A 27686-nucleotide genomic window follows, 5' to 3' on the forward strand; every position below is an offset into this window, starting at 1 on the left:
AAATCTCAACAGTTATCACCAATGCACAAATGAAAACAAAGAAAACATAACACGTAAGTGCTGGTTAGATAAGATGCAACAGGCTGAAGGGTCATTCAAACTACAATAATCCCTCGATGTTGAGTAAAAATCCAGGATTTAAAGAAAGAGACAAAGACAAATGAGGATTAGGTACCTGCAAAAGGAAATGACATACATGAATATAACTTCATTAGTTTCCTAGAGTTTATAAACTACACTATAAATTTAACCTCTCTCCTTTCTTAGTTACCTCTTCATTTTGTGCCTCTGCTTAAATGTCTCCTATTCTATTCTGAATTCACATGTTTCTAAACTTCAAATGTTTTTAAACTTTAAATGGTAGTTTCTAAACTTTAAATAAACTCTTTCCAACTCACCTCACAGGTCTCAACTGAAATGTCATTTTCACAGAGAGACTTTTCAGTGACTCAGTCTGAACTAAGTGTGCCTTGTTATTCTCCATCATAGCATGTCTCTCACACCCCTTACCACAATTTATAATTGTGGGTTAATTTATGACCTTATCATTTATCCTCCTTGCTAGATAATAAACTACTTAGAAACAGGGTCATTACTGCACATATATTGCACAGCCCAGTGGCTGGTACTCAGTATACACTTGTTGAAATGTAATAGTGCATATGTTTCTGCAAAGGCTAGAAATCCATACGTAAAACTGATTCCAATATCCAAAATAGTTTTATTTTCAACATTTACTAAGTTTAAGTTGTGCTAATTGCTGATACATAGAAACATGTAACCACATAACTATATATACATACATATATAAATACATACAAACATAATTCATATCCACAGTAATATTTTGAACTTTATCCATGAAATTAACTTCAATTTTGGTCAAATATTTCATCTTTTACAATAAACCTAATCTGTTCACAAGAATCTTCAATCCATCCTTCGTACAGGGTATGACCTGCATGTAGGTGGCAATCTTAGAGGGAGCTGCTCAAGAAAGGTGTGATGGGGCCACCCTAGTGCAGCTTTACTCCTTGCTCACAAAGACTTATTTGATTAGTCCGGCTGAGTTTGGTCAGATAGGGGGTCCCTTCTTCTTCGAACCACTGCTGTTGATTTAGCTGAAGAGGGAGAGCTCCTTGATGGAAGATCATTTTCATGTGCAAGTGTGCACAGAGCTGCGTCACATCCAAGTGGACTTTCAAGGCTCAATCTTAAGAAATAACCCAATGTCGATTCTTGACTCCTAAAAATTATGCTGTCAAGTTGGCTACAGGTGAACTATGCAACTTCCCTCTGCGGAAGAAAAAAAAAAAGTATCAGAAGTGACTTTACTTGTACAAAACTGCTTAGTGACTATACCAGTGACACTGAGAATAAATAAGCTGAGTTATATCATCAGTGACCCGATTTATTGACTCGTCATGACTAACAATACATGGGATCAATTCTAGCTCCCATGTAACAAGAAAGAAAATGCGTGTCTCATTTCAGTAATCTTTTATAAACTCTATTTCTTAAAACATAGGGTCACAGATTATAACAGCCACATAATTTTTTTTAACCAAAATTAATTTACCTTTTAAGTGTCCTTAGTCTTGAAGTACAAACCATAAGAAGGCCTGTTCCAAAACTACTAAGATGAATTCATCACTTGGAGTCGGAGCTCAAACCACTGAAATATAATTTAAAAGATTTTTTTTTTGTTTTGTTTTGTAAATAGAACATAAAACTGGTTATTTGGGAATAAAGGATTGGATAGTGGAAACCAACCCAGATTGGGTCCCTAAATCCTGTTTTTTTAAGCTACCTAGTTAGACGAGATTGTAAAATGATGATTTAATCTTGATGGAATGTCTGTTTTCTCCTGTTTATTAAATGAGAGTTTAAAGTCTTAAGTCCTTATAGTTCTACGATTTATTTTATATTAAAAGTCCTTGATGTAGGAAGCATGTCAGATAAAGCAGTCTGTGGGATCAGAAGTAGCATTTGTGATCACACATAGAAAGAACTCATGTACATACAACAGGCCCTGGGAGAAATGTTAAGGATGCCATCCCAGACCTACACTGAGCTCAGTACCGGACCAAATATCGCAGCAGATTTTTTTCAGGTATTTGAAGCGGTCACCTCTCCGGGGAGAAAAACCTACCTCCACTAGTAAATCCAGGTCCAGAAACTGAAAGGGGCAGAAGCCCTATCTGGCCACTGAGGCCACTTTAACAGTAATTAGTTTAATCCCCTGTCCACTTCCACCATCATCGACTTTCACGTTAGTTTGGCGAAGCTTATGTACTAGAAGTGAAGCAAATCCAAATATGGGGAACATTCTTCCATCGCCCAAATGGGAAAACTGCCTTATCTCTTCTTCAAAATCCCATCTACCAGAAAGTCTGCCTCCCTCTTACTCCAATGGGCACAAGGCACATTTTCTGTGCAACCCTGCCATCGGCTCACCCTCACGCCAAATTGCGGGCATCGCGTAAGCGTCAGGTCACCACTCTTGATAAGGTACAGATCTTTTTCAAAACACTTGTACACAGACTTCGACTAGCTGGGGGAAAGGTTATTATCTAGGTACATCGAGTTCATAGGGCATCCCGCTTCGGGACTCCCGCAAACCTGCTACGAATTCTTCCTCCAGAACTAATGCTTCGGTAGCCTCTGTATTTACACCACCCGGGAAATCTCCCCAGGATTTTTTTTTTTTTTTTTTTTTTTTTTTTCATTTAAAATGAACGCTGATTCTGCGGCCAACTTCCTCTGTCCTCCACCTGAGGGGGGGGTGCGCTCCGGCGTTCCGGGAAGGTGCGGGCGGGGTCCAACTGGGTTCCAGGGCACAGGTCGGACCTCGGAAGGGGCGTCCGGGCCCTGCCCGCAGGACTGGGGGCCCCGACACCCCACCGCCTGCATGCAGACGCGCTTGTGTCACCTCAGCAGGGCGCGGCACCTTAAGCAAGGATGGATACTTCTTCTCGAACAGTCTTCGGACCGCCTTAACCTACTCGGCGGCTCGCAGGATCTGGGTTGTACCCCGGCCTCTAAATCAGACCCCAAAGAAGATCTTTACCGACTTGAGCTTCGCGTTGAAAGTCACCGGCGAGCAGGGGTTGGCCGTGCGGCCAGGAGAGGGAAAGGGACGAAAAGCTCCCTCCCGCCAACTCCAGCCCACTCGGTTCATTCCGCCCCCACTCCCCGGCCTAGTTTGGGGGGTGGGGGCTAGAAGACGCCCCTTTTTTACTCACTTGCTCTCGGAGCCTCGGCCGGGCCGCCTTTAGCCGGGGGTAGTGCGGAGGGGCTCTGGGGAAGAGAGAGGAACCAGCGGGCCATCTCCGCGCGCCCGCGGGCCGGGGCCAGGGACGCCCCCAGCCGGGCGCCCTGGCGAGGCGGGCGCGCTCCGTCCCGCGCCTTCGAGGCTGGCTCTCCGCCAGGCCCTCCCCCTCCGTCCGCCGCCGCGGCCTGTGGCCCCTCCCCGCCGCAGCCGCGAGGCCGTCGGGCCCGGGGGACGCGCTCGCGCCGGGGCCGCCCCCTCCCCTCACCCCCACCTCGGCCCGGGCGGGGGCGCGCGAGGAGCGGTGACGTCAAGGGGCGCGCGGTGGCAGCACCTCCCCGCGCGCTAGTTAAAAAGAAGAAGAAAAGAGAGAGCGAAACATGAGAGGCTGTGTGAGAAGCTGCAGCCGCCGGCAGAGGAGACCTCAGCATCATCTAGAGCCCAGCGCTGGCCCTGCCTGCGTCTGCCCCGCCGCCGCCGCCGCCGCCTTTTCTGTTCCTGCTACTGTCTCACCTAAACAACTCCCGTTACACGGACAAGTGAACCTCTGTGGCCGTCTTCTCCTCCTCTTCTTCCTCCTCCTCTTCCAACTCTTTCTCCTCCTCCCACTTCCCAGCCGCAGCAGGAAGCCCCTAACCCAACTGACCCTGGCACAACTGCAAACGGTGTCATCTGCACAACCCTGTCTTGGTCCTCGGACTCCCCTAAGGCACTGGACCCATCGCCTTGTCTTTTATTTTTCGCAAAGTTGCATCGCTCTACATATTTCCGCCCCCGGCACCACTCTCTGCCTCTCGAGTGTCCCCCGCAGCCTCCTCCTGGAGCTGCGCCCTAGTGCCCCTGGTGGGCAGTGGCGTTCCCCCCCCAGCCTCCCGCGCCGAGCCCCTGCCGCTCGGGGCAGACGATGCTGAAGATGCTCTCCTTTAAGCTGCTGCTCCTGGCCGTGGCTCTGGGCTTCTTTGAAGGAGATGCTAAGTTTGGGGAAAGAATCGAAGGGAGTGGAGCGCGGAGGAGAAGGTGCCTGAATGGGAACCCCCCGAAGCGCCTGAAAAGGAGAGATAGGCGGATGATGTCCCAGCTGGAGCTGCTGAGTGGGGGAGAGATGCTGTGCGGTGGCTTCTACCCTCGGCTGTCCTGCTGTCTGCGGAGTGACAGCCCAGGGTTGGGGCGCCTGGATAACAAGGTAAGCACGCACCCGCCTCACAGATGCGAGAGTGACATGCTGGCTAGGTGGGGGCTCCCTGGGGCTCCAGGAATGCTAGTGGCCGTGAGAAGGGAGAAAACTTGTTTAGAGAGTTCTGTCTGATAACTTTGTCTGAAGTGCTAGCGTGATTCGGTGGTGCGTTCTTCTGGGGTGCGCAGATAGCTCTCCCGCCCCCACGAGTCCGTGGTCGGGATGCTGTGCACAACTGCCTGTGTCAGAAAAGAGAAGCTTCTGTGGTACCCGCATTCTGGGCTGGGTAAATATTTTAAAAGAATCGCGATTAACAGTGTGTTTTGGGTCGAATCGGGCATTGGCTGCGGTGAAACTGTAAATTAAGGTGGCTGTGGTTTCCGGTTTATTTTTCTAGGGTAACAAGATTTGTGCAGTTTTCTCCACGTGCTCGGTGAGGGAGAGGATTGAATCGTAAAGGATGTTGAAGCATGGTTGGTTTATGATCCCCAGCCCCGTCAGAGGGGGTTGTCTTGCATTACAATAGTTAAGCTGCGAAAAGGAACTCCTGGTACTCCAGTTGAGAACCCGAAAAGCTGGCCAGAGATTTTGCTGGGGCGTATTTGTCACCTAAAACCGAGACCGTTCTCCGCCCCAGTTTGTAATGTTTTGAAACATTGTAAATTCAGGCTTTCAAATGGCAGCTAGTTGTCCAGGAAGATCTTCTCTAGAAACTTGTTTTAGGACTAATGGCATTTACACTTCCCTTGTGTTCTTGAGTTTAAACGAATATGAGATAGTGTCGATTGAGTGTGAAGGCAAACTTATTTTTTTTGAGTTTCCAACATCTTTCTTGTCATGGGACGCAGCAACGTGGGCTATCTACTGTACTGCAAAAGGAAAGGGGGGATCCCGTCATTAACAATCACTGCACGTGAAATAAACAATCAGGTGTCTTCGCTCCCCCTCCCGTTCCCCATTTTAGGTTTAATTAAGAATTCCTCTGTTACAACACTGCAGTTGTCAAGGTCTGAGAGACTCTTGGAAAACTTGTGCTTCAGTCTTGCTGGCCCAGGCATTAAAAAAAAAAAAAAAAATACCCAGGCTGAATCTAATTTTTATGCTCAGTTCACGGTAGATTTCACTCTATTCTCATGTAAACAGCTCCTACGAATCAACATATGTGTCTGGGTGGTATCTCTCACTTTGTTTTGTAACAAAAAGCCATATTGCATCATTTAATTTGCTCAAGTCATGCAAATAGGAAAAAATCAATAGGACAAAAAGGGGTCGACTTATCCTCCTCCCCACTAAACTGCTGCCCACACACAGAGTCCTGTTGCTTATGGCAAAAGAATAACAACAACACCATTGTGTTTGTTAGTTGGTTCACTAATGGGTGAAACTAGAGAACATCATTCTCTTTCAGTCCCCAGCTCTGTCCAAATGTTCATGCCTTTTGAGGGAGCATTTGTCCAACTCCCTCTATTCCCAGATGAGTGAGAACCGTCTTGCTGCAGGTTTTCAGCTGCAACTCTCTCTTTATTCTTACCATATGCAGCAGTAGTCTGCGATTCAGGGAACAGATATTCCAGCATTTTATTCAAAACAATGTCATTAAGCTCCTGTGTGGTAATTGAATTAAATCAGAAAAGCTACATTCACATCATCTGCAGGGTTTTACCAGGAGCTTCAGAGAAAGGTTTAGAAATATCTGCCATTAAGTCTCCCTGTGTGCAATGTACACTATGACTACACCAGTGATCTCCAGACCCCTGCAATGCTGAACTCTACCAGGAACATGAGGAATGAAAACTTTAACTGAATAGAGTGGGGAGTTGGAGGGGCCGGGGCGGAACTGAGGGGAGTTATAGCCCTTAAGAGGAGTTACATAAAAAAAATTTTTTTTAAGAAATCATTCTTTAGGAAGAAATCTGCCACGTTAGCTATCCACATTCCTTTCCGTTTTACGTGCTTCCAATCTCCAACAAACCCCTACTCATTTGGAAAATGTGTCTGAATTAAATTCGGTACGCTAGACTTTGCTAGTTCCATTACAAGTGCTTTATAAACCAACAATACTCAAATTGTTCAAAACAGAGAAGTGATATAGCTATGCATGTGCATTCTTGACCTATGTTAGCTCTCAAGTTTTAATAGTTTTTAAAACATGTTATTTTATAATAAACTTCAGTGTTTCCTTGTTTTCCCCTAAGCCTTCCTGGCTTATAATATATGTTAGGGTCTTATTTCATAACGTGTGTACAGGAGAGATGATGGCTGTTTGAAAGGGCCCGTTTTTGTTTATGGAAAAAAAAAATCTCCAGAAAGATTTCTGCAACTTTTCAAGAAACTACAGGCACATCTTTCTCCTATAGGAAGAAACTTCATAGACAGTAGCAAAATAGGTAGGAATATTCGAGCATGCTCAGCTGTGCAGTTAAATCCAGACTCCAAACTAACACGTTTTCTTTAATGTAATGAACTGGCATTGAGTTCAATTCTTTAATGTAATGAACTGGCATTGAGTTCAATTCTTCATAATGGTATTATGCTTTTATGTTTTAATTTTTTGTACATTTTAATAATTTTGTGTATCGTAACAAGATTGTTAACTGCCATTATAAACAAATATTGCCAAAATTTAGGAAGTGCTATTGTCTTGGCAATATTTTTGCAGTTCCTAAATACAACATGTTAAAAGGACCTCATTCCCATTAGCCAAATTGAATCCGCAGCCAACTGAAATACCCCCATTTCTAAAACTTGTAGCCACAGAGGCATAGAAGCTCTCTCTACCTTGGGTGGTTTCACAGCCAAAGCTGTCAAGGAATGGGTGAAAAGTAATTGTTTTCAAGTGTGCCCTTTTACAATCATTTGTTTGCTCTGGCTCTTTCAGGGACAAAGGCTATTGTTGAACACATCCAACTAAACAAATAACTCATCCTGGGGTCCCTTTAACAGCTGCCTGAGTACAATGATCTATTTACATATTAGCCTAAAATTGAAACTGAACTCTTTAATGACATAATCCAGCACTATAGTGCCGAGACGCATGTGTTCCACCCAACAGCTGAACAGCCTTGTAGGCATATGATTTTTAGAAATAACTTTTTGTGTACCCACTGATCTTAAGGCGACATCTTAATATGCTGTCATGTATTTTCTCCTGTTGTCTGCTCATCAAAACCACGTGGGTGCCTTTTTATCCTCTTTGTTTAGTTACTTGATATATAAAGAGAAATACAGAAGGTCTCTGTCACCCATTTTACTATTTGTTGATAAGCTATAGTTCTAGGCCACACTTCACTGTGTACTACGGTGTTCATCTTACCTTTCTTCCGTGGATTTTACTTTCTTGTGGCCAAAGATTAAAGGATGACCTTCCAGATGTTATAAATTAGTCAGCAACAGCCACGGTCATTACTAGGCATGCTGTAATAATGTCTCGAAGTTTTACATGACTTTCAAAGTATATTTAGTTTAAACCACTATAATTTGATGGTTTCATATATGGCTTTTAAAAATCGAAACAGGAAATTAGCTTAAATTTCTTCTTCAGATGGATGACATTGTCAGGCATAAAGTTAAGGACCTATATAGACACAAGCACATAGGCAAAAAAGAAGAAAAAAATACCCTACACACACCAGTACTCATCTGTCTAAAACAGAGTTGCAGCTTGGGCTGAGTCAGTTTAATTGACTTCAGTAAGACTATTGGTTCATTGAAACCAAAGCCAGAATGATGGCTCTATCTATCTTCAAATAGGTATTTACACTGCAGACCTCACACAGAGCAAAATGTTACCATCCTGCTGGGCCGGAACAGCGTGAAACTTTACAAAGAATAATATTATACTGGATTGCAGATAATTTATTGAATCCTATTTCTGAAACTTTTGATGAGAGATCTTGTGGCCAGGACACATTCCAAAAATTGTAAAAGACAAAATTCTTTAGGCACTAAAATCAAGCTCTTCCTGGATAGCAGCTGGGAGAGTACATGGGGATCAGTTTGTTTCAGCTATAAAAAATGGAAGTATGCATATTCTCCATAAAACTAAAGGTAATTACATTCCAGTTTTCCAGCCAGCAAAAAAGGTGGCTTCAGCATCCTGCAGTTGTTTTGTTCTTAGGGGACTGCTGTATGATAAACAAACAGAACAAAGTTGAACAGTATTAATATTGAATAGATCTGGTGAGGTCTGCCAGAGTATGGACAATAAAAGACATTTAAAACATTCTTGGAATGCAAATTCTAAGTGTCTGGCATATGTTTCCTTTTAGAAAATTTAACCATTTAAGCAATTGTCATTTAAATAAATTGATAAAAATCAACGTGTAAATATAATTGTGATTAATAATAACTCTTCTGAATGTTATAGGTAGTGACAACACAGATGTGTGTGTGTATATATATCTATATCTATATATGTACATATATATATATATGGTAACTTCTATAGAGCTTTTAATTACTGCATGCTAAAATTTCAGCATGCTTGTATTCAGCGATTTTTTTTTTTAGCTGCTTTGTTCTTTCAGGTCCAAATTTTGTTATCACCTAGAATATCTTTATCCTAAAAAATAGAAGCCATGCCATTTACTCAAATTAGAACCTCAACTCATGAATGAAGTATTTGCTTTGAACAATGATTTAGAGTTTCAAATGTTAATTTCAGTTCCTAGTTCTAAATAGTTAAGTATAAATTTAGTTATATAAACTGAGAAAAGGTATAAAATTCATTCCCATTATTGTTTTTTATTATGAAAAATCAATGCATGATTTAGACAGCACTACATTTTACGTCTCAAATATTGTGCTGGTATTGTCTTCTACATTTATTAGAGGAGCTCCTGAAGTCAGTTTTTTAAAGTTAGTACTGGACACCAAGACCTATTTTATCTACAAATTACTAACTTCGGTGAATCAGTAACTCCCAAATTGGTCTTATTGAAAAAAAAGACATAATACTGTATAAATAAAGATAAAAGTATTCTTTTTTTTTTTATTAAAACTCACTCAATCCTATACAAAAGCACTTTTATTAAACTCCTGTGTTTATTCACACATATAACATACCTGAGGACCTGGTTAGAAAGTTTTTCCTGGCTAAGATAAAATGAATAATAAAAATTGGTCTGAAACCAGTTTCAGCTTCAGATATTATTTTTCTACAACATGAAAAGGCAATATTCCCCCCACTTTAGGAAATTTTCCCGATGCAACCTGTAGATTGAAAATGAACTGAAACTAGAAAAATGTAATTAAAGTAGTATCTTTGAGAATATCCTATCACGAATTTCAAGAGTGAAATACATTTTTACCTAAGACAGAAATGATCATATCTTAAAAAATTCTACTTTACATACAGTTGGATAAAGGTATTTAGAATTTTAAAGTCAAATATCACTATGCACTATGCAAATATCGCTATGCACTCTGATGCAGAGTAACATGGTAAAGGGTTAAAGGGTCTCAATATAGGTGTCATTTAATTTTTCATACCCAAAAGATAAACAGGCTTTGATCTGCAAGAGTAAGAAGGACTTTTGTGCATCCTTACCCTCCGCTCCCCCAGACCAGCCCAAGAGACTGTACTTCTAGCCTTATTAAAAGCATCCTGTGTTTCTGATATGATAATTCTTTTCAGACAACTACACTGGCTAAGTTATACTATTCTACTTATATGATTACAAAAAACATAACTAGACCTAGCTTCACATGAATAAAAGGAAGTTTGTTTCTGATTTATGGCTTTCAGATATTTTCTGTTACCAACAACACAGAATGTGGGAAGTTACTGGAGGAAATCAAGTGTGCACTTTGCTCTCCACATTCTCAGAGCCTGTTCAACTCACCTGAAAGAGAAGCCTTGGAAAGAGACCTTGTACTTCCCCTGCTCTGCAAAGACTATTGCAAAGAATTCTTTTATACTTGCCGAGGCCATATTCCAGGTAAAAAAAAAAAATTGATAAATTAAATAAACTACTGCAGCATATCCTCACAAGATACCTGATCTTAAATGTTTGCTTCTGAGAGTGTAAAATTTATCTCACCTTCCAAAATACCTACTTTTGCCTCACAATTAACCTTTACAAATTTGTAACCTTTCATTGCTGCTAAAAGGATTACTATCATTTCAGTCTGCACACAGTATGTTGGTTTTGATGGGATGTTTTACAGTTCTTGTTAAATCAACACTACAGTTGGTAATCTACACACATTGGATTATCAGTACAAGTTTCTTGTTGGTGTCTTCTTCATCCATTAGCATCCATATCAAGACAGCCTCCTCTTCTACATAGCTGATATGCAACTGCAGATTGTCCATGGACTTTTAAGGTAGTATTCCCTTAATTAAAGTATCACTAGAAATCCAAAAAAAGTAACACCTTACAAAGCACCTTTACATGTAATGACTAATTTGCTCTTCAAAAACTCTATGCTGCAGGTAGGAAAAGTGAAGTCATCCCCATTTGACAGATGACGATAATTGAGCCTGAGGAGAAGTTAAATGCCTTAACCAAAGTTGTGCAGTGAGGAAGTGATAGAATAGATTAATAAGTTCTTAGGTTGACAGTGTCACGAATATACCTGCTCACTACCATATTTTGGGCCCTAATAAACATATAGATTCTTGGACATGGATTAATTTTACCATCAAAAGTTTATAAACTTTGGTTGTTACTGCTTCAGTTGGAAGAATCAACATAGAGATACAAAAGAATTTAACGACACAGATTCTGTTTAGTTAAGCAAAGTCACACACAAACAAATCTACTGAAGCTAACAGTTTATAAAACTAAATGGCATTGAAGGAAAAGACAAGCTTTAAGAACTGTAGGATGCCCTTGGAGAACTTTTTAACTGCTATGCATATTTTACATTTTTCTCTGACCCAGAAAAGTGTGGATTTTTTTTTATAGAGCTCTCGCAATAACCTAAGAAAACATTTTGACTAGGATTGCTTGCTTCCTTTGGTGTACCATAACATGTATCTAAACCCATTCATGTGAAAATATTATTATTGTCTTTATAAACCACAACCATGTTTGTAAGGCTTTTCCTAAACCAGCTGTTTCTTCCTCTTTATCACGTTCCCCAAAAGCAAAGTAGAATAGGTCACGGTTGCATAGAAGGCCTGCCGAGAAGCGATAACAGATTAGGTACCATAAAGGTTTGCTGCAAATTTCAAGTCTTGAAGGTTTGCCTTTACCAATGTAAGTTGAAAAGAACACTGACACTTCCCATTTTCCTCTACCTTTATCTACTGGAGATAAATACAACTATGCTGTATTTAAAGACTCACCCAGAAAGTCTCCATCTATGTGAAGTTATTTTAGCTTCCAAAACAAACAACAAAAAGCAATATCCAGCAGAAGAAAGAGTGTAGCAAACAGCTCAGGAGCCAGAACTGCAAGCACCTCGCTCCCCAGATCAACATATGTGGTGACGAATGACAAATTTATTTTTCTACAAAGTTTGTATATATGTAAAACTGCTGAAGTGCATCAAGATGTCAAGTGCTTTTGGTGGCCACCCAGGCTGCCTTGAAAGATAACCAGATGAAAGCTCTACTCCAGTGGTAGAGAGAGCAGCAAGGGTGCTTCCCAGGGACAGGCTACAGGCTTTAGCAACAAGCAGGGGGGGGCTTCTCCTGCCTCCGTCAAATGCTAATAATCATCCTGAATACTTGTCGCAAAAGTGAGTTGTAATAACACATTCTTTGTGTTAATTTATGTTAATCAATTTGTTAGCCAGACTGATCCTTGGCACACAGTTGACCATTTTCTGAAGTATGATAGATAGAGAAGATGGTAATCCTCCCCTCAGCCCTTGCCCCAACACAGAAGGCTCTTTACAATTCTAGAACAATTATCTTTCAGAAATTGCTCTCAAAGCAAATTTTTAATATTTTCACCTTCTCAAGTTTACTTAATGACATGGTGTAACTTTTCTCTGGAGTTCAAAGTTGCAAAAAACAGCTACTTTGTGATTCTTTCTTATAAGAAGTCGATATATTTGACTATTCTCATGAACAGCCTCATCTTTCTGCAAATCAAAAACTTAAAAATACAGCACTAAGGCAAATGCTAAAAGGGGTTGAGAGAGGAAAAATAATTTCTGAGATGTCTTCATTTCCCTCCATTGCCCAGAACGTAAAGAAATAAATACATAAATGATCTACCCCTTTGCTTCACCTTCATGACTTTCAGAAAGCACCGCCAGTCACTTGGGAATACAGGTACATCTGAAAGAAACGCTTTAGAAACTTTAATTCAGAAACATTCATGGTGTGCCTATTTTCAAAAAAATGAGAAAAGTTAAAAATTAATATAGTGAGGATATACTAGTGTTTTATTAATCATAATATTCACCAGTTGTGAGTTGACTTAGGGAAGTAAATTCTTAAAACTTCTAAAAATAACAAATTGCATTTGGAAAAAAAAAAAACCCCGCACACAGGAGCTTCTTGCTCAGCATCACAGGTCTTTTCTCCTGCTGCACTGTGATGAGCGGAGTAGATGCTTTCCTGTTCACTCAGTGATGGCATGGTGCACTCTGTGGGAAGTGTACAAAAGGACAGACATGGGCCTTGCTTCTTCCTTTACAGTTGTTACCACGAGTATCATGATACACTTTTTATCACTCTCAGACTGTCATCTCTTCAGCTGTAGGTGATTTAGTGTGAAATGTCAGTATACAATTAGTTCGATTGGTTTAATCCTGTTGCTAATGAGGCCAAGGTCAAGGGTTTGATTCCACTGAGTCTCTCTAGTCCATAGCCACTCCTGACCCCAGGGAGATATCTTATACATGTGTCTTCCCCACGAGAGCAAGCCAGACGGAATGGATGGATACATCAAAATCCACTGCCTCTATTAGAAAATGCTGTCAAGTGCAGGCCTTACTCACAATGGGTTTCGTTTTGTTTCTTTCTTTATTTGCTGAACAGCATATGTAAGGAGGAAAAGTAACTTTTCTCTGGCATACATTCTGAGAGAAAAGCTAGGGCTTAGAATACTCCACAGAGAATATTTGTTTACATGAGCATGTTATGGGGTGCTTTGTGGTATAGTAGGACTGGATTCATCCCGCTCCAGGACATTTGATAAATTATCAGGAGTTTAAAAAAAATACAGCTGCTGGAATAATCTGTGTACTTCCATCATTAGTAGACTTGATGATACTGTGATGATACAGGCTGAACTAAACACCCACCTTCAGTAAAATGCTCTTCAGGGTATTGTTCCAAATAAAACGGTACTATTTGGTAAATCCTGTCTTCCCTGGCAGTAAATGTAAGCCCAGTGTCCTGAAGCCAGGTCCCTTTTAGCTCTTCACAGCAAAATATATCTTATTCATCACTGTCCACAAAATCAGATCATTGTAAAGTATTAATGAAAATGTTAGATGTGTGTAATTATGAGAAAATACCCATATCTTTATGTAAAAGTCTTTTGAGTTGACTCCCTCCTTCATACTTGTTCAGTATACTGAGATTCTATAAAAAGCTAGGAATAATTCATTGTTAATCCCAGTTTTGTTTTTGTTCTCCTTTTGATTTGGTAAGAGAACATAGTACCTCTGGAGCCATAGAGTTTATGAATCTGTACTTAATTAATCTTTAGATGTTCTATTTGAAAACGATTTCTCACTTCCACATGTTTGTCCCCAGCTAATAACTCCTTATAAAATGGAATCAGCCATCAGCATTGTTTGTTAATTTCTCCTTAAGATGGTATTGGTTTGCAGACTATGATGCTGGAATACAGGTTTTTTTTTAAAGCAAATTTGAAATTTCTTCTCAGTTACACTTTGAATTTTTTTTTTTTTTTTTTTTTTTTTTGGTGATCCTGCAGGCAACCATCGTGTTGAAACAAATTTTCTCATTTTCACATTCAATTATAAGTATATACATAGTATGACAGTATTCCTGCGTGCGTAATATTGGCATGGAGATCTTGCTGCCTGATGGGAGCTGTGTGTGTATGTGTGTTTGTGTGTGTGTGTGTGTTTGTGTGTGTATGTATCTGTGTGTATGTGTGTAGGTATGTGTGTGTATGTGTGTAGGTATGTGTGTGTGTGTGTATCCAAAAAACGATCTAGCCCAAAACTGCAAAAGGTTTGATTTAACAACTCCATTCTCCTTCTCTTCTTTTCACCTCAGATATGATCGTTCAACACTACTGGGCAGTTTTCATGTATATTCTTAGCCAGAAAAGAATGGAGGAGAAAGTTATCTTTTGTAAACAGTGACTTGCTGAAGAAGAGTAAATGCTGTGCAGCCTTCATTCCTCTCCCCAATTTCTAATCCCTGAATTTTTTCAAAGAAAGATAACCTCCTTGCAGCTGCCTTGCCCCTCGTGTGGAGCACCCCTCCCAGCTACTATGCCTACTTTCAGTCTCACCCCCCATACCCCCATACACACACACACACACACACACACACACACACACACGCATACACACACACATATACACACACAACTCCCAAGGACATCTGCTCTCACTTGCCTGGTTTCCAAGGATAAGATGCTTCTTAGTAGCCTAGTCAGATATTGGCCTTGAAGAGTCTGTCTCAGAAATTTAGAGGTGATACATTTTACTCAAAAGTTAGGTCAAAATGTACACCAAGATCCTCAGAATTCTAAGATTAGTTTTAGGTTTGAGAGGACCTAGGTCAAAGGCATAGAAAATAAACTTTTAGTCTTTCATGTTTCATTGGTAAGTCTCACATGGTTAAGAATTGGTCCCCAATTCTTGTTTTTAGAAATCCTTGCAAACCTGGACCCATTAACCACTTCTAAACATCAGCTAAGTTATAAGGTGCCTTTATCACAAAGCTGATAGGTGTACAGTAATCTAATTTGTTAGGTAAAAAATCAAAACATTATGCATAAAGATATGACACCAGAAGCAAGAAGTTAGGACATCATATGAGGTCGATTCTGGTAGCCATATCATATTCTGAGAGCAGAAATCATCAGGATATGGAAGTGAATCTTATTAGTATGCCCTCCACCACAAAAAAAGCCAATACTTGATGACTCAAATTGTGAGAGTAATGTCAAAATTCTTTTTTGTCATCAAGTCCTCTTCTTTTTTGAGTCAAGTATAGCTGTTTTTATTTGATAAAAAATTCTTAATATGTAAGAAAAGAGAAAACAGCTTTCTTTCAGACTTCCTTAAGTAAGTCTATTTTGCATTTTTGTTTTGGCTTGTTGTCCTTGTTTGTTTGTTTGTTTGTTTGTTTGTTTTCAGTGAGGGTTGGTATACCAGCTTTCTGATTGAGAAGATTGAAGGGATATATTAAGTATAGTTTTGTTTTACAAAATAATCATTATTTTATATGAAGTGAGGTGTAGGAAAAAGGCACCTACATATTTGAAAATGAAGACTCTGTTCTTAGCACAATTACTGTGAGCCAGTCACTTATAGCATCTAATTACCTTGTGATATTCATTAGATTTATTATTTAATCATATGTGAGCGATAGTACAAAAAAAAATTTGTAAAATGACCAAAATCAGCACCTAATAGCCTATCTCTTCTTTCATTCTAATTTGTTCTTCTTAATAAGTTATTTTTGCTCTGGGGGAAAATGCTGAATAGTGATCAGATAAACGTACAAGTACAACATACGTACCATAGAATCTTGCAAACAGTCAATAACAATAACAAGATTAATGCTGGATTTGTATTATGTGTATTTCAGATGAGTCTTTTAAAATAGCCAATGCAATATTACTCCATTTTAACTGAAATTCTTAAATTTTTTTTGAAAAAAATAGAAATCCCAAGCAAAAAAAAATTAGTTTTCATTCTTTTTATTATTTTCCTAGAATATTCATATACTTTCTAAAAAATCTCTTACTCTATTTTATCTTTCATATAGGATGTTTTTACTGTGACACTAAATATTTCTAATGAGTCTTTTTGCATTTCTTTAAAGGTTTCCTTCAAACTACTGCTGATGAGTTTTGCTTTTACTATGCAAGAAAAGATGGTGGGTTGTGCTTTCCAGATTTTCCAAGAAAACAAATCAGAGGACCAGCATCTAACTACTTGGACCAGATGGAAGAATATGACAAAGTGGAAGAGATCAGCAGGTTCATAAAGATAAATGCTCTTTGATTTTAAAAAAACAAAAACAAAATACCAATTGACAAATCTCGCGGTTTTATTAGTGAATCAACTGTTTCTGTGCTTGATTCCAGCAGCTATATCCTCCAGATGCTTTTTTCTTTCTTTTGGATAGTTTGCTTCTCTAATATCATGTTCCCTTAAAAGCGTTTAATGCTTAGACTACTAATCTTTTATTATCATGAGTTTGGCTTCTCTATGATTCCTGTGAATTTCATGATTACAGTTTTAAACTTGAACTTTATGCTTATTGTTAGCTTATGGAAATATTCAGCACAATTATCATTAGCAAATCAGAGTTTTATAAATAGATCTTAGAACCTTCTCTCTGAGGGCCTTTCTGTAAGGCTTAATTATTGTGAGTAAAGCTCATTTTAATTATAGTCCCTCAAAGATAAGATAATGAGCTTCTGAAATTTTAAAAGATGTAGCATTTTTATGTTGATTCTCTCTTGGACTTTCTGGTAGAAGGCTGTTTTATGTGTTCCAATGAAAGCAGTTTAAAAGAGTCCTGTTGTGACTTTTGGGGTTAACGGCACCTCCTGATTCTCAAAACCATTGATTCCTAGAGGAAGTACCTTTTAAAAAGGATGTTAAGTGCATCCTTTGCCTCCTTCACCTCAAGAAAAGCTTACTGGTTTTCTTTAACTTGTTTAGGAAGCACAAACACAACTGCTTCTGTATCCAGGAGGTGGTGAATGGGCTGCGCCAGCCTGTCGGTGCCCTGCACAGTGGGGACGGCTCGCACCGGCTCTTCATTCTGGAAAAAGAAGGTTACGTGAAGATACTTACCCCCAAAGGAGAAATTTTCAAGGAGCCTTATTTGGACATTCACAAACTTGTTCAAAGTGGAATAAAGGTTGGCTTTTTAAATTTTATTTATCTTTGCTCTGGCTATGTTAATTTTATTTTAGTGTTATCATTCTCACCGGAGGTATTTGTAATAAAAGAAAGAATATTTAAGGAGAAAATAAGGAGACAACATAAGGGAACAAGAATTATGGCAACTGAATTGGGACAGTGGCATTAAATGTCTAATGTTATTTGGTGACTATTAAGCAGTGCAATGAGATTGATATCTTGACATGCTTTCCCTATGTAATTTACACATTTAAACTAAGTCTTGGTTTTATATAGTATGTGTTTAAATGTTGTTTGACAGGCATAATGCGTAGAATTGTGTATCAGCATTTGCTAGTAGAAACAAAGAGGTCTTTTGGTTATTTGGGCAACAGCAAACCATTCTTTCCCTGCATCTGTTTGTGAGTCTGTGTCATAAAAAAAAATGCTACTTATACTGTGCCTTCCTTGTACAATGTTTTTGCAGGTAAGTCAAATGTTTTAATCTATAATTAGCCATCTTTATATTACATATGCACATATTGCCTTCTTTCTCACTTCTCCGATTGAATTCTCGTGTTAAATAATCTAGCGGCATATAAATAAAATTATTGTCAAGTTTGTTTTACAAGAGTGTGACATGCTATAATATTGGCAGTACTAAGCTGTAAAGCAAATTGTGGCATTTTAAAACTGAGGCACATTCAACAGCTCATGACTAAGTTAGGTTGAAACTAACAGTATGATTTGGGAAGAACTGGTTATCTTTGTCATGTCTTACCTGGGGAAAGAAATCAAAGGAGGATTTATACTCTTCTACTCGTAGAGAAATAAACTCCTCCTTGCTTTGTTGAGCTCTATTCAAAGGTAAGAACATCAAAACCAGAAGAAACAGTCGGGGAAAAATATAGGTATATTCCTCACACCAAGTCATTACCTACCATTTAAAATCATTAGAACGATTCCATTAGAATATAGGGATTGCCACATCATTGACACCACCCCACTTCAAGAGTGTGTTGTCAGTGTCACTAAGACATCCTGCATACGAGAGGTACCTTATGGTACTTTTGGTCCTTTAAGGAAAAGTACTTCAGCACCAACACACAGATCATTTGGAAAACCTGTTTAGCTCAGTAGTTTCAACTTTCTTCCAGGAAAAGTTTTCATTAGACTTCACAGCAGATCATCAAAAGTCTCTTAAAATGAAGCATTTGTGTTTTGCACATAAGACTTCAATAAATACTTTTTGGAATGTGTTCTGATAATTCACTGCCAGTGGTACCTAAAAGAACAAAGAATTAAGATACGGCAGCAAATACATTACTCACTAGCAGTGTATTTTTCTTACTGTGAAAGTTATACTCTCTACGAAAGAAAAAATTGGGACTGCATTTTAAAAATCATCACCTATCATCTCATCAGGTAAAGAATATCACTACTTACATTTTGATATACCTCCAACTTTTATGTTAAAATTAGATGAACTTATCCTGATTACAAAGGTAACACAGGTCCATCCATATTAATAAATGTGGAAACACACAAAAATATGTTTCCTTGCAGCTTTTTCCCTAAGCAGCTTTAAAATAAAATTGAAATCAAACCATATATACATCTTTTTAACCTTCTTTTTTTGACATAACAATATGTCGTGGGTATATTACCAAATTTGAAAACTTTTCTCAAAAACCTAGTTTTAATCTCCTCTGGGTATTCCATTTCCTAATTATGAAGTGTTTCCTTTTTAACATTGTAAATAATGTGCTTTATCATTCTTGTATGTATTATTTAACCTGCTCATGAATGACTTCCTTAACGTCCATTCACAGAGCATGACTGAGATGGGGACATAGATCATTACACATCTTGCCAATGGCTTTAGGATATGTTTTCAAGTATTTGAACGAATAACATATAGGGGCACCTGTCGGTTAAGCGTCCAACTTTGGCTCAGATCATGATCTCAGCTCAAGCCCCGTATTGGCTCTGAGCTGCCAGTGCAGAACCCACTTCAGATCCTCTGTCTCCCTCTCTCTCTCAAAAATAAATAAACATTTTTTTTAAAAAAAGAATAACATACAGCTTTTAAGTATTATTTGAATAACAATGTTGGTATTAAAAAGATAATGAATGGTAAAATGTAGGTGTTAGAAATGAGCTCAATTTTGTTGTAAGAAGTAAAGAACTGATATTCTTGTTTCTACTTTAACTACCTAAAGAATGACTGCCTCTTAATCAGGGTTCCTTCGGAACGCCTCCGTTTCAGTTTGTGCCCATTCGTTGGCGTAATGAATGAAAGTTTATCTACTCTGACTTTGAGACATTTTATCATGCAATAAAATTGTATAAGCCAGGTTATGACAGTGCTATGGTTCTGTGCTGTCTATGTTCCTCAGGCCTCTGGAAATTCTGCAGAAGCCCTTGTGTCTTCTTTCTTATGATAGTTCCAGGGCTTTTAGGGCTTAAATATAAACTTCAAAATCCATTATTCGGCATTTGTAGAATATATGACATGACATGTTTTAAAGTGCAATATTTGAATTCCCTTAAAATTTGGCACTAGTGATGTCAGTAAGATAGGAATCTATCACATGGATTTTTGAGTGTGTACTGTGTAGTGAGTAATGATACCACAGCCTTGTTCCCTCAGGTAGGTGATCTGTCCTTTATCTTAGGCTCCATGAAACTTCCATCTCGAGTCATGAGTTGGAAGTATTAGGAGAGGCTGTCGTTGGTATGATGGGGCAGATGCCAACACGTTCCTGAATTGGTCACACCACTGATTTTTGTGATATGCCCCTCAGAGACTTCTGGAGTAAAAACATTTTTAAACTATTTCACAGTAGTTTCTTTAGGCTTCTTGATGTATGAATAGTTAGTGTGTTCATGACAGTATTCTGTGCCAACATTTTGTATAGATGACACAAATAGAATTCTCAAAAATTATTATGTATATCACTTCTCTGTTCTTTCCGTTTTAAAATTCTAAGAGAGGACATAAAGCTGTTTTAACTAAGGTATTGATTGCAATACTCCGTTCACAGAAATTAATAATGTATACTAACCCCAACCTTCGTATGTTTGAAATGAAAACAAGACAAACCACAATGAAGATCCCTCCATGACAGTAATTGATGACCAGTCTGAGTATATTAAATCAAACATAAAGAGGAATTCCTGATTATAAGAGTTTCTAAAAGCTAGGGCTTGCTAGAGGGGAATCTGGAATTCCTTTTCTGTTAATGGTCAAGTAAAAATCGACAGGGGTTTCTATCACCTGGTAATGGACTGACCTTTTTGTGGCAAGGAGTTGGACTTGGTTGATATCCTCAAACCTTTACCAGCTCTGATTCTTAAAACTACTTCACAGAAGTGCCATCCACATAGCCAACCATCTAGGGAACTTAGTCAACTCTTCCCTAAACGGTCCTGTCTGAAGCTAAAAATATGTTGTCTTATTTTTAAAAACCCAAATTGTGCTGCCTATATTGCAGGAGATTTCAGTACACACAATTGTCTGTCTCACCAAACCAAAGTTAGATGCAAAACTGCAAAACACAAGCTAAAGACTTCTTTTGGCTATAGGAAATAAATTGTGGAGTTGGATTAATGGAATAAATTCTATGCCGTATGAATTTAGACTATCATTTTATTTGAGAAAAGACAATTCTATTCACAACTCAAATCCTAGAAGACTGGGGTTTGTGACGTTGCCAAATAAAGAGTGAGTCAGAAAAATGTTTTAATTTTTTTTTAACGTTTATTTATTTTTGAGAGAGAGAGAGACAGACACAGAGCACAAGTGGGGGAGGGGCAGAGAGAGAGGGAGACACAGAACCCGAAGCAGGTTCCAGGTTTTGAGCTGTCAGTACAGAGCTCGACCCGGGGCTCGAACTCACAGACCACAAGATCATGACCTGAGCTGAAGACAGACACTTAACCAACTGAGCCACCCAGGTGCCCCAGAAAAATGTTTTAAAAGTATGTAGTGATTTGATCGAGTTTTGATTATAGTACACTGTAGAAGCTAACTACTAATACTGACACTGAAGAATGACCCAAGTGATCAGCTGGTGAGCAGTCTTTAAAATCATCATTTGTGGATGTATATATGTGTGCACATGCATTGTTTGTTGTTGTTTTATCCCAAAGGGAGAAATTTAAAAAATTATACTCTCTATCTCCCCAGGTAAAAATTTGTTTAAGATACTGGTAGTGTGAGGGGCACCTGGGTGGCTCAATGGGTTAAACATCTGACTTCGGCTCAGGTCATGATCACCTGGTTCGTGGGTTCCAGCCCCACATTGGGCTCTGTGCTGACAGCTCAGAGTCTGGAGCCTGCTTCAGATTCTGTGTGTCCCTCTCTCTCTGCCCTCCCTTGCTTATGCTCAGTCTCTGTCTCAGTCTCTCTCTCTCTCTCTCTCTCTCTCTCAAAGATAAACATTTAAAAATAAGAGATACTGGTACTGTGAAATCTTTAAATTGAGCTTCTGTCTGAATTCTGAATCAGATCTTCTGGCAAGTGCCAGAACCAACTTCATCTATCTGAAGTCTTTGGAAATGACAAACCTGTGCTTCTCAAGAATGGATGCACAGTAGGGGCGCCTGGGTGGCTCAGTCGGTTAAGCCTCTGACTTTAGCTCAGGTCATGATGTCACGGTTTGTGAGTTTGAGCCCCGAGTTGGGCTCTGTGCTGACAGCTCCGAGCCTGGAGCCTGCTTCAGATTCTGTGTCTCCTTCTCTCTCTGCCCCTCCCCCACTTGTACTCTGTCTCTGTGTCTGTCTCTCAAAAATAAATAAATGTAAAAAAAATTAAAAAATAAAAGAATGGATGCACAGTATAATTGCCTGAGAGAGCTTTCAAAATTTCTGCTGCCCAAATTAAATCCCCCACTGTCTGGGATTGGGACTGAGGCATGGGTATGTTTTTAAAGCTTTCCCAAGTGATTTCAATGTGTAGCCAATTTGAGAGCCACTGATCTAGACTGAACCAAACCCCTGGGTCAGTTACATGTTGAATGAGACACATTTTTCTCTGCCCAGATTATGCCCAAGTGCTATTACTAAAACGACCACTAAGAACAAATGGTTGAATACTGGTTGTCCTTTGCCCTATACTTCTTATCACTTAATTGGCCTATACATATTACTTGTCCACTTTGAGTGAAGAGAGGAGTTAATTTTCGTGCCATGTAAGATTCTTGAAGTTTTGAAAAATAGTATTTAAAATCTCAATAATTCTGTGAACAATTGCTTTGCCCATTAAATTTTTCCTGTTTTTGTTCCTTTTGGGCCCTGGTATTCAGCTAATTGGCAAAACATTATCATTCCTGTCCCTCAAATATGCAATTTGCTTTTATATCTGTAAACCCTTGTAAAAATGACACCAAAAGCTAGTCTAGTGCAATTTTACCAAAGTTCTCCTGACTACCAAGGATCTGAAAGTCAGCCTTAGCTTTGTGTGTGTGTGTAGTAAGGACAAGCCTGCACCTGTTACCTACAGGGTGGCCCCTCAAGGAAACTAACACACAGCTTTCTCTGCCACTCAGTTCTCATGAGCGGCCAGAAGACGGAGGGGCTCACACCCACAGCAGCCCTTTTGGCTTGCAGAGTGCAGCAGACAAAGCCGAAAGACTTGTCTGTCACTGGAACAAGTGTGACTGGACTCCTGTCCCTCTCTATCTACTTGGATCCTCATTTCAAAAGATGCTTTTCGAAGCAATCCTTTTACCAGGGGAGGAGAGGACATAAGGCTGAAAGCTGCTGATTGTCCGGGTGACTGAGCCCATTGAGGTGGGACTCTTGAGAGACAGTGGCCCGGGCGCCGGGGAGCTACAGGAGCATGTGGAGGAGGACGCAGGGTGTGCCGGGGCAAGCCCCAGTGGGGCAGCCTCTGATTTCACATGCTTGTAAATCACACGCATAATTATGAGCATCGAAAGTTTAATGAAATCCAAGTGCTCGTCAACCCATCAGGGCTGATGTCCTGCTTCTTGAAAGTTTGTCCGAGACTTAACCTTTCATGTTTTTCTCTGCCTTTAACTTGCTGTCTTGATGCAGCCTCTGGAATGTCAGTATATTTTTGCTCGAGTGAAATCTAAGTGAGGGCAGAAGTGAGAAGCAATTTACTTCCCAAAAGTGCAGTGGAACATAGCATGCACACGTATGCATATGGCTGTGATTGGACCATGTGTCACATACTCCCTCAGAAAATCATTAGAAGTCTGCTTTCAAGCATACTTTAGGTTGGAAGAAAGCATGTGTTCCCTTGAAAGAAAGCTGCAAGATATATTTGGCAAATATTACAATAGAAGAATCACCATCCTAAAATGTTTTTGTATATATGACAAAATTTAAAAGTGTTTGATATTTAATATTTAAAGTGTTTGATGAAATTACTGCATTAAAAGAGAATTGCTATAGTGGTGGAAATAACCATTAGGTAACTTCATTCTGAAAGTGGGTAGAGAGTTAACTAAATAGTCCTCCTCCAAACAAAAGCTTTAAAATGCCTTCCCTTTTTTGACGTTTAACATTCTGGTTCCAAACCATTAAGTTAAAATGTAAGCAAAATGTAGATTGCAAGTAAAATTTGGGTCCTCAGTTATTTTTTTTTATATCAAAGTAGTAAGTAATTAACGATATGGTATTAAACCCAACTCTCTTTTTTTTTTATTGAGTGTAGCTGACACTTTACATCAGAATGCCCTGTACTCTGTGAAAAATGTTTTTAATTTTCCTATAAGTTTAATCTCATCTGAAATCTGCAAATGTCCACATAGAAATTATTTTACGGAAAGCAAAAAGTCCCTTGGTAATGTGAAATAATCTCAGTGTAATTTTTTGTTTGGTTAAGTTGGTTTTCATTTCTGGTGTTCTTATTTCTTTATTTTGGCATTTGCATTGTTATTGATAAAACATTTTAATAAATATAAATGAGCGTATATATGGTGCATGCCAGTGTAAGCCAGTTTAATCTATAAATTATTTTCCATCATGTATCATGTTTTTTACTGAAGCAGAAACTGAAGTGGCAGATGTAATGTCCCTCCAGTTGAACAGAGAAAGGTCTGCCTTCTCCTACATTTTAGATCCCATAAGTCACAGCTGAGGTGAGGAAAGTTTTTACATTAATGTCTTTATATTTATCTAAGACTTGAAGGGCAAAGGAAATAGAGCCTATAAATCTCAGAAGTCTGTGGTAATCATTAAAACAAGTGAAAAACTAAGAAATCTGGACCCCAGAGGAGGTCTCTGCCACTCTTAGAAAGCATCTGTGTGAACATGGCTGCCGCCACCTCACGGTATCTGACTAGAAAGGGAAGAAGAGCTATTGTTGCTACCACCTGTCATTGCTTTCTAGTGGCTGCATTATCTAATGAAAAGGAAATAGCAGGCATCCCAAACTATCTGTAAAGAGTAGAAAGTAGCACAGCACTCCCTTTTAGAGACATTCAATAGCGTTCTTTCCCAAAACTACAGTCCTCAAGCAAGCTGCGTTAACAAGTAAACTGCAGTCTGCATTCTTACTAATCGTAACCACCATTTCTCCAGCACTTCCTTTGCTAAGCCATGACACAGATTACCTCTGTAATCCTGGCATAACTCTGTGAGGCATGTATTAATATCCCATTTCACAGACGAAGAGTCTGAGGCCCAGAGGTTAGGTAAACTGCCCAGCATAGCACAGCTAGCCAGCACCAGGGCCGGATTTCCAAGGCAGCTATCTGATGCGACGCTCTCAACCCCAGCGCTCTCCTGCTCTGTGCCTTTGGTCAGCTGACTGCGTGGGAGGAAGGACGGAGAGGTGCGTTCCAGAAACAGAGATTAGTGACGGGCATTCAGTAGTGCTCCACTGGGCTGGCAGGACAGTGAGGAGGCAGACAGCCTAGATCCAGCGTCAAGCATACAAACTTGGGTTCCAGGCACTGGGTCCCTGCCATGTGCTAATTGTTTGGCCTTAGGCAGATCTCTCTAGTCTTAGTTTCTTCATCTGTAAAACAGAGATAATAAAAGGTTGCACCTAACACTTTATATGCACAATTTCACTTTGTTTCCATGGCAGTCCCGTGGAAACAAAGTGGTATTGATGTATGTGTGTGAGTTTTCTTTAATTCAAAAAGATAAACCTAGACTGTATTTTTATTTATGTGTGTAACTAGGAAAGACCATACCTTCATTTTTACAGCATCGCCTCTTGATAGTAGGTGTATACGGCATTGCTACCTACCTCACGATGCAAAATTCCCCAGTTCTGGAGTTCCTCAGGGCACATGCCTAAGGATGGTTAAGCACAAAGCAGCTGACCCAAGAGGACAGCAGCAACCTTTCACCAGAATTTCCCTGCTTTCATAGTAGTTTTTCTCAACCTGGATATTATAGTAATGAAGGTCTTTTTGTGTGTTTATTTTGGAACATGGTTTGTGTCAATCTGCCATAGAGTTAATAAATTGTAGGATTTGCAAAGGAAATATACTGGGACTGAAAACTAAGAAGGCACATATTTTTGCCCACTAGCAACTATTACTCAAAGTACAGATGTAGAATCTCAGGATTTGGAAAGGAAGCAGTTGGGCAAAGTTGCTATGAAGTTAACATGTAATGTCATGATACAGAGAGTGTATTACTCAACAAAGTTTTGCTTTGCTTTGCTTTGTTTTGTTTTATTTTAGAAAAGTAGATCAGGGGTGCCTAGGTGGCTCAGTTGGTTAAGCATCTGACTCTTGATTTCACCTCAGGTCATGATCTCATGGTCCTGGGACCAAGCCCCAGTGAGGCTCCACGCCAAGTGTAGAGCCTGCTTGAGATTCTCTCTGTCCCTCTCTCTCTCTGCCACTTTCCCATTTGGGCTCTCTCTCTCAAAATAAATAAATAAACATTAAGAAAGAAAGAAAAGTAGATCAGTAAAACTTACCATGAGGTCAGGGAAGAGAGAACTTTAAAGGAGAATTTCAAAGTTAAACAAAAGCAACCACAAACATCAGTGAAATGTACTAGAGATCAGGTACAGGAATATAAAAATGCAATGACCTCAACTATCTCCCTCTTGTTTATGTAGCATTTTGCTTTCAATAGACTTCTTTAATTTTTGTATTTATATGACATATAGATAGATTGATTTATATAATATATGATAATAATTTACAATAAATAGGTTATCAATTACTATAATACATTTTAGTTTATTTCTTGCTAGTATTCATCAATTGACATTAGGTTATTTTTAAGTCTATAAAGTCTGTTTATGTTGAATTTTCATAATGTCAAGGTGGCCAGAACTGAGGACATATATAAAGTGTTTTTAAAAACTGGATCACTGCCTAGATAAAAATCAGCTTTGGACTTTGCAATCAAAATATGCTTTGAAAAATAAAGTCCTGGGGTGTCTGGGTGGATCAGTCAGTTGAGTCTGACTTTAGCTCAGGTCATGATCTCGCGGGTTTGTGAGTTCAAGCTCCGTGTAGGTTTCTGTGCTGACAGCTCAGCCTGTTTCAGATTCTGTATCTCCCTCTCTCTCTGCCCCTTCCTTGATCAGGCTCCCTCTCTCTCTCTCTCTGTCTCTCTCTCAAAAACAAACATTTAAAATTTTTTTTAAAAAAGAAAAAGAAAGTGCTATTTATCAAGGCCATTTTGTAATGTATTATAATGAGAAAAGCTTCAGAAAATCTTTTTCGAAATCATCTAATTTCCTATCCCAGCATGACTTTCTGATACCAGGTGACAACACATTTTGTCACAGTGGCTCTCAGAAATTACCATCGAAAGGGAGGTAAAATTTGAATCCTTTAGCAGGTTAATTTCCATTTCTATCTGGGCATGACATATACAATTTAATTTTAAGTTCATCAATTCACTCATTTTAAAATAATGTGTAGGGGTGCCTGGGTGACTCAGTCAGTTGAGTGTTCAACTCTTAATTTCGGCTCAGGTCATGTTCCCAGGGTTGTGGGATTGAGCCCCGTGTTGGGCTCTGCACTGAGTGTGGAGCCTGCTTAAGATTCTCTCTCTCTCCCTCTGCCCCTTTCTCCCATGCACTCTCTCTCTCTCTCCAAAAAAATAAAAATAAATAAAATTTTTAAAATTCAAAGATAAAATCACAAAAATAAATAATGTGTAATTCCACAGGCCTATATTTCAGATCACAGAAATTCTGTAAAAAGTCATCATTAAAGATACAATATGTGCTAATTACTCTATCATACATATATATAGGTAGGAAAAGAGAACATCAATTAATATGATTAATTACATCATTGCTGGTAATTG

General features: G+C 39.2%; 2 protein-coding genes across 7 annotated transcripts in view; one reads left to right on the plus strand and one right to left on the minus strand.

The window, feature by feature from the left end:
* Positions 1 to 701: 701 nt before the first annotated feature.
* LOC144616134 (uncharacterized) lies at positions 702 to 3705 on the minus strand. Of its 5 annotated transcripts, XR_013555122.2 has the most exons (4): positions 2933 to 3239; positions 2153 to 2295; positions 1580 to 1675; positions 702 to 1296 (listed from the first exon to the last, which is right to left on the minus strand). XR_013555122.2 is itself a non-coding variant. In XM_078445720.2 (2 exons), the coding sequence occupies exons 1-2, from the start codon at positions 3703 to 3705 to the stop codon at positions 1271 to 1273; spliced, it is 486 nt and encodes a 161-aa protein (XP_078301846.1). In that variant the 3' UTR covers positions 702 to 1270. The 5 variants fall into 5 exon arrangements, 1 of the variants encoding a protein (XP_078301846.1); XR_013555120.2 differs by lacking the exons at positions 2153 to 2295; positions 2933 to 3239 and adding an exon at positions 3246 to 3705; XR_013555123.2 differs by lacking the exon at positions 2153 to 2295 and having other exon boundaries at positions 2933 to 3234.
* Positions 3648 to 27686, plus strand: part of HHIP (hedgehog interacting protein) — a 92313-nt gene continuing 68274 nt past the window's right edge. For both annotated transcript variants that reach the window (XM_060654062.3, XM_060654060.3), the window contains exons 1-4: positions 3648 to 4454; positions 10192 to 10384; positions 16387 to 16543; positions 17235 to 17436. In XM_060654062.3, the coding sequence (XP_060510045.1) occupies positions 4176 to 4454; positions 10192 to 10384; positions 16387 to 16543; positions 17235 to 17436 (831 nt within the window). In that variant the 5' untranslated portion in view covers positions 3648 to 4175. The remainder of the gene's footprint in view (positions 4455 to 10191; positions 10385 to 16386; positions 16544 to 17234; positions 17437 to 27686) is intronic.

The sequence above is a fragment of the Panthera onca genome, chromosome B1 (assembly GCF_046562875.1).
Source record: "Panthera onca isolate mPanOnc1 chromosome B1, mPanOnc1 haplotype 2, whole genome shotgun sequence".
Lineage (NCBI taxonomy): Eukaryota > Metazoa > Chordata > Mammalia > Carnivora > Felidae > Panthera > Panthera onca.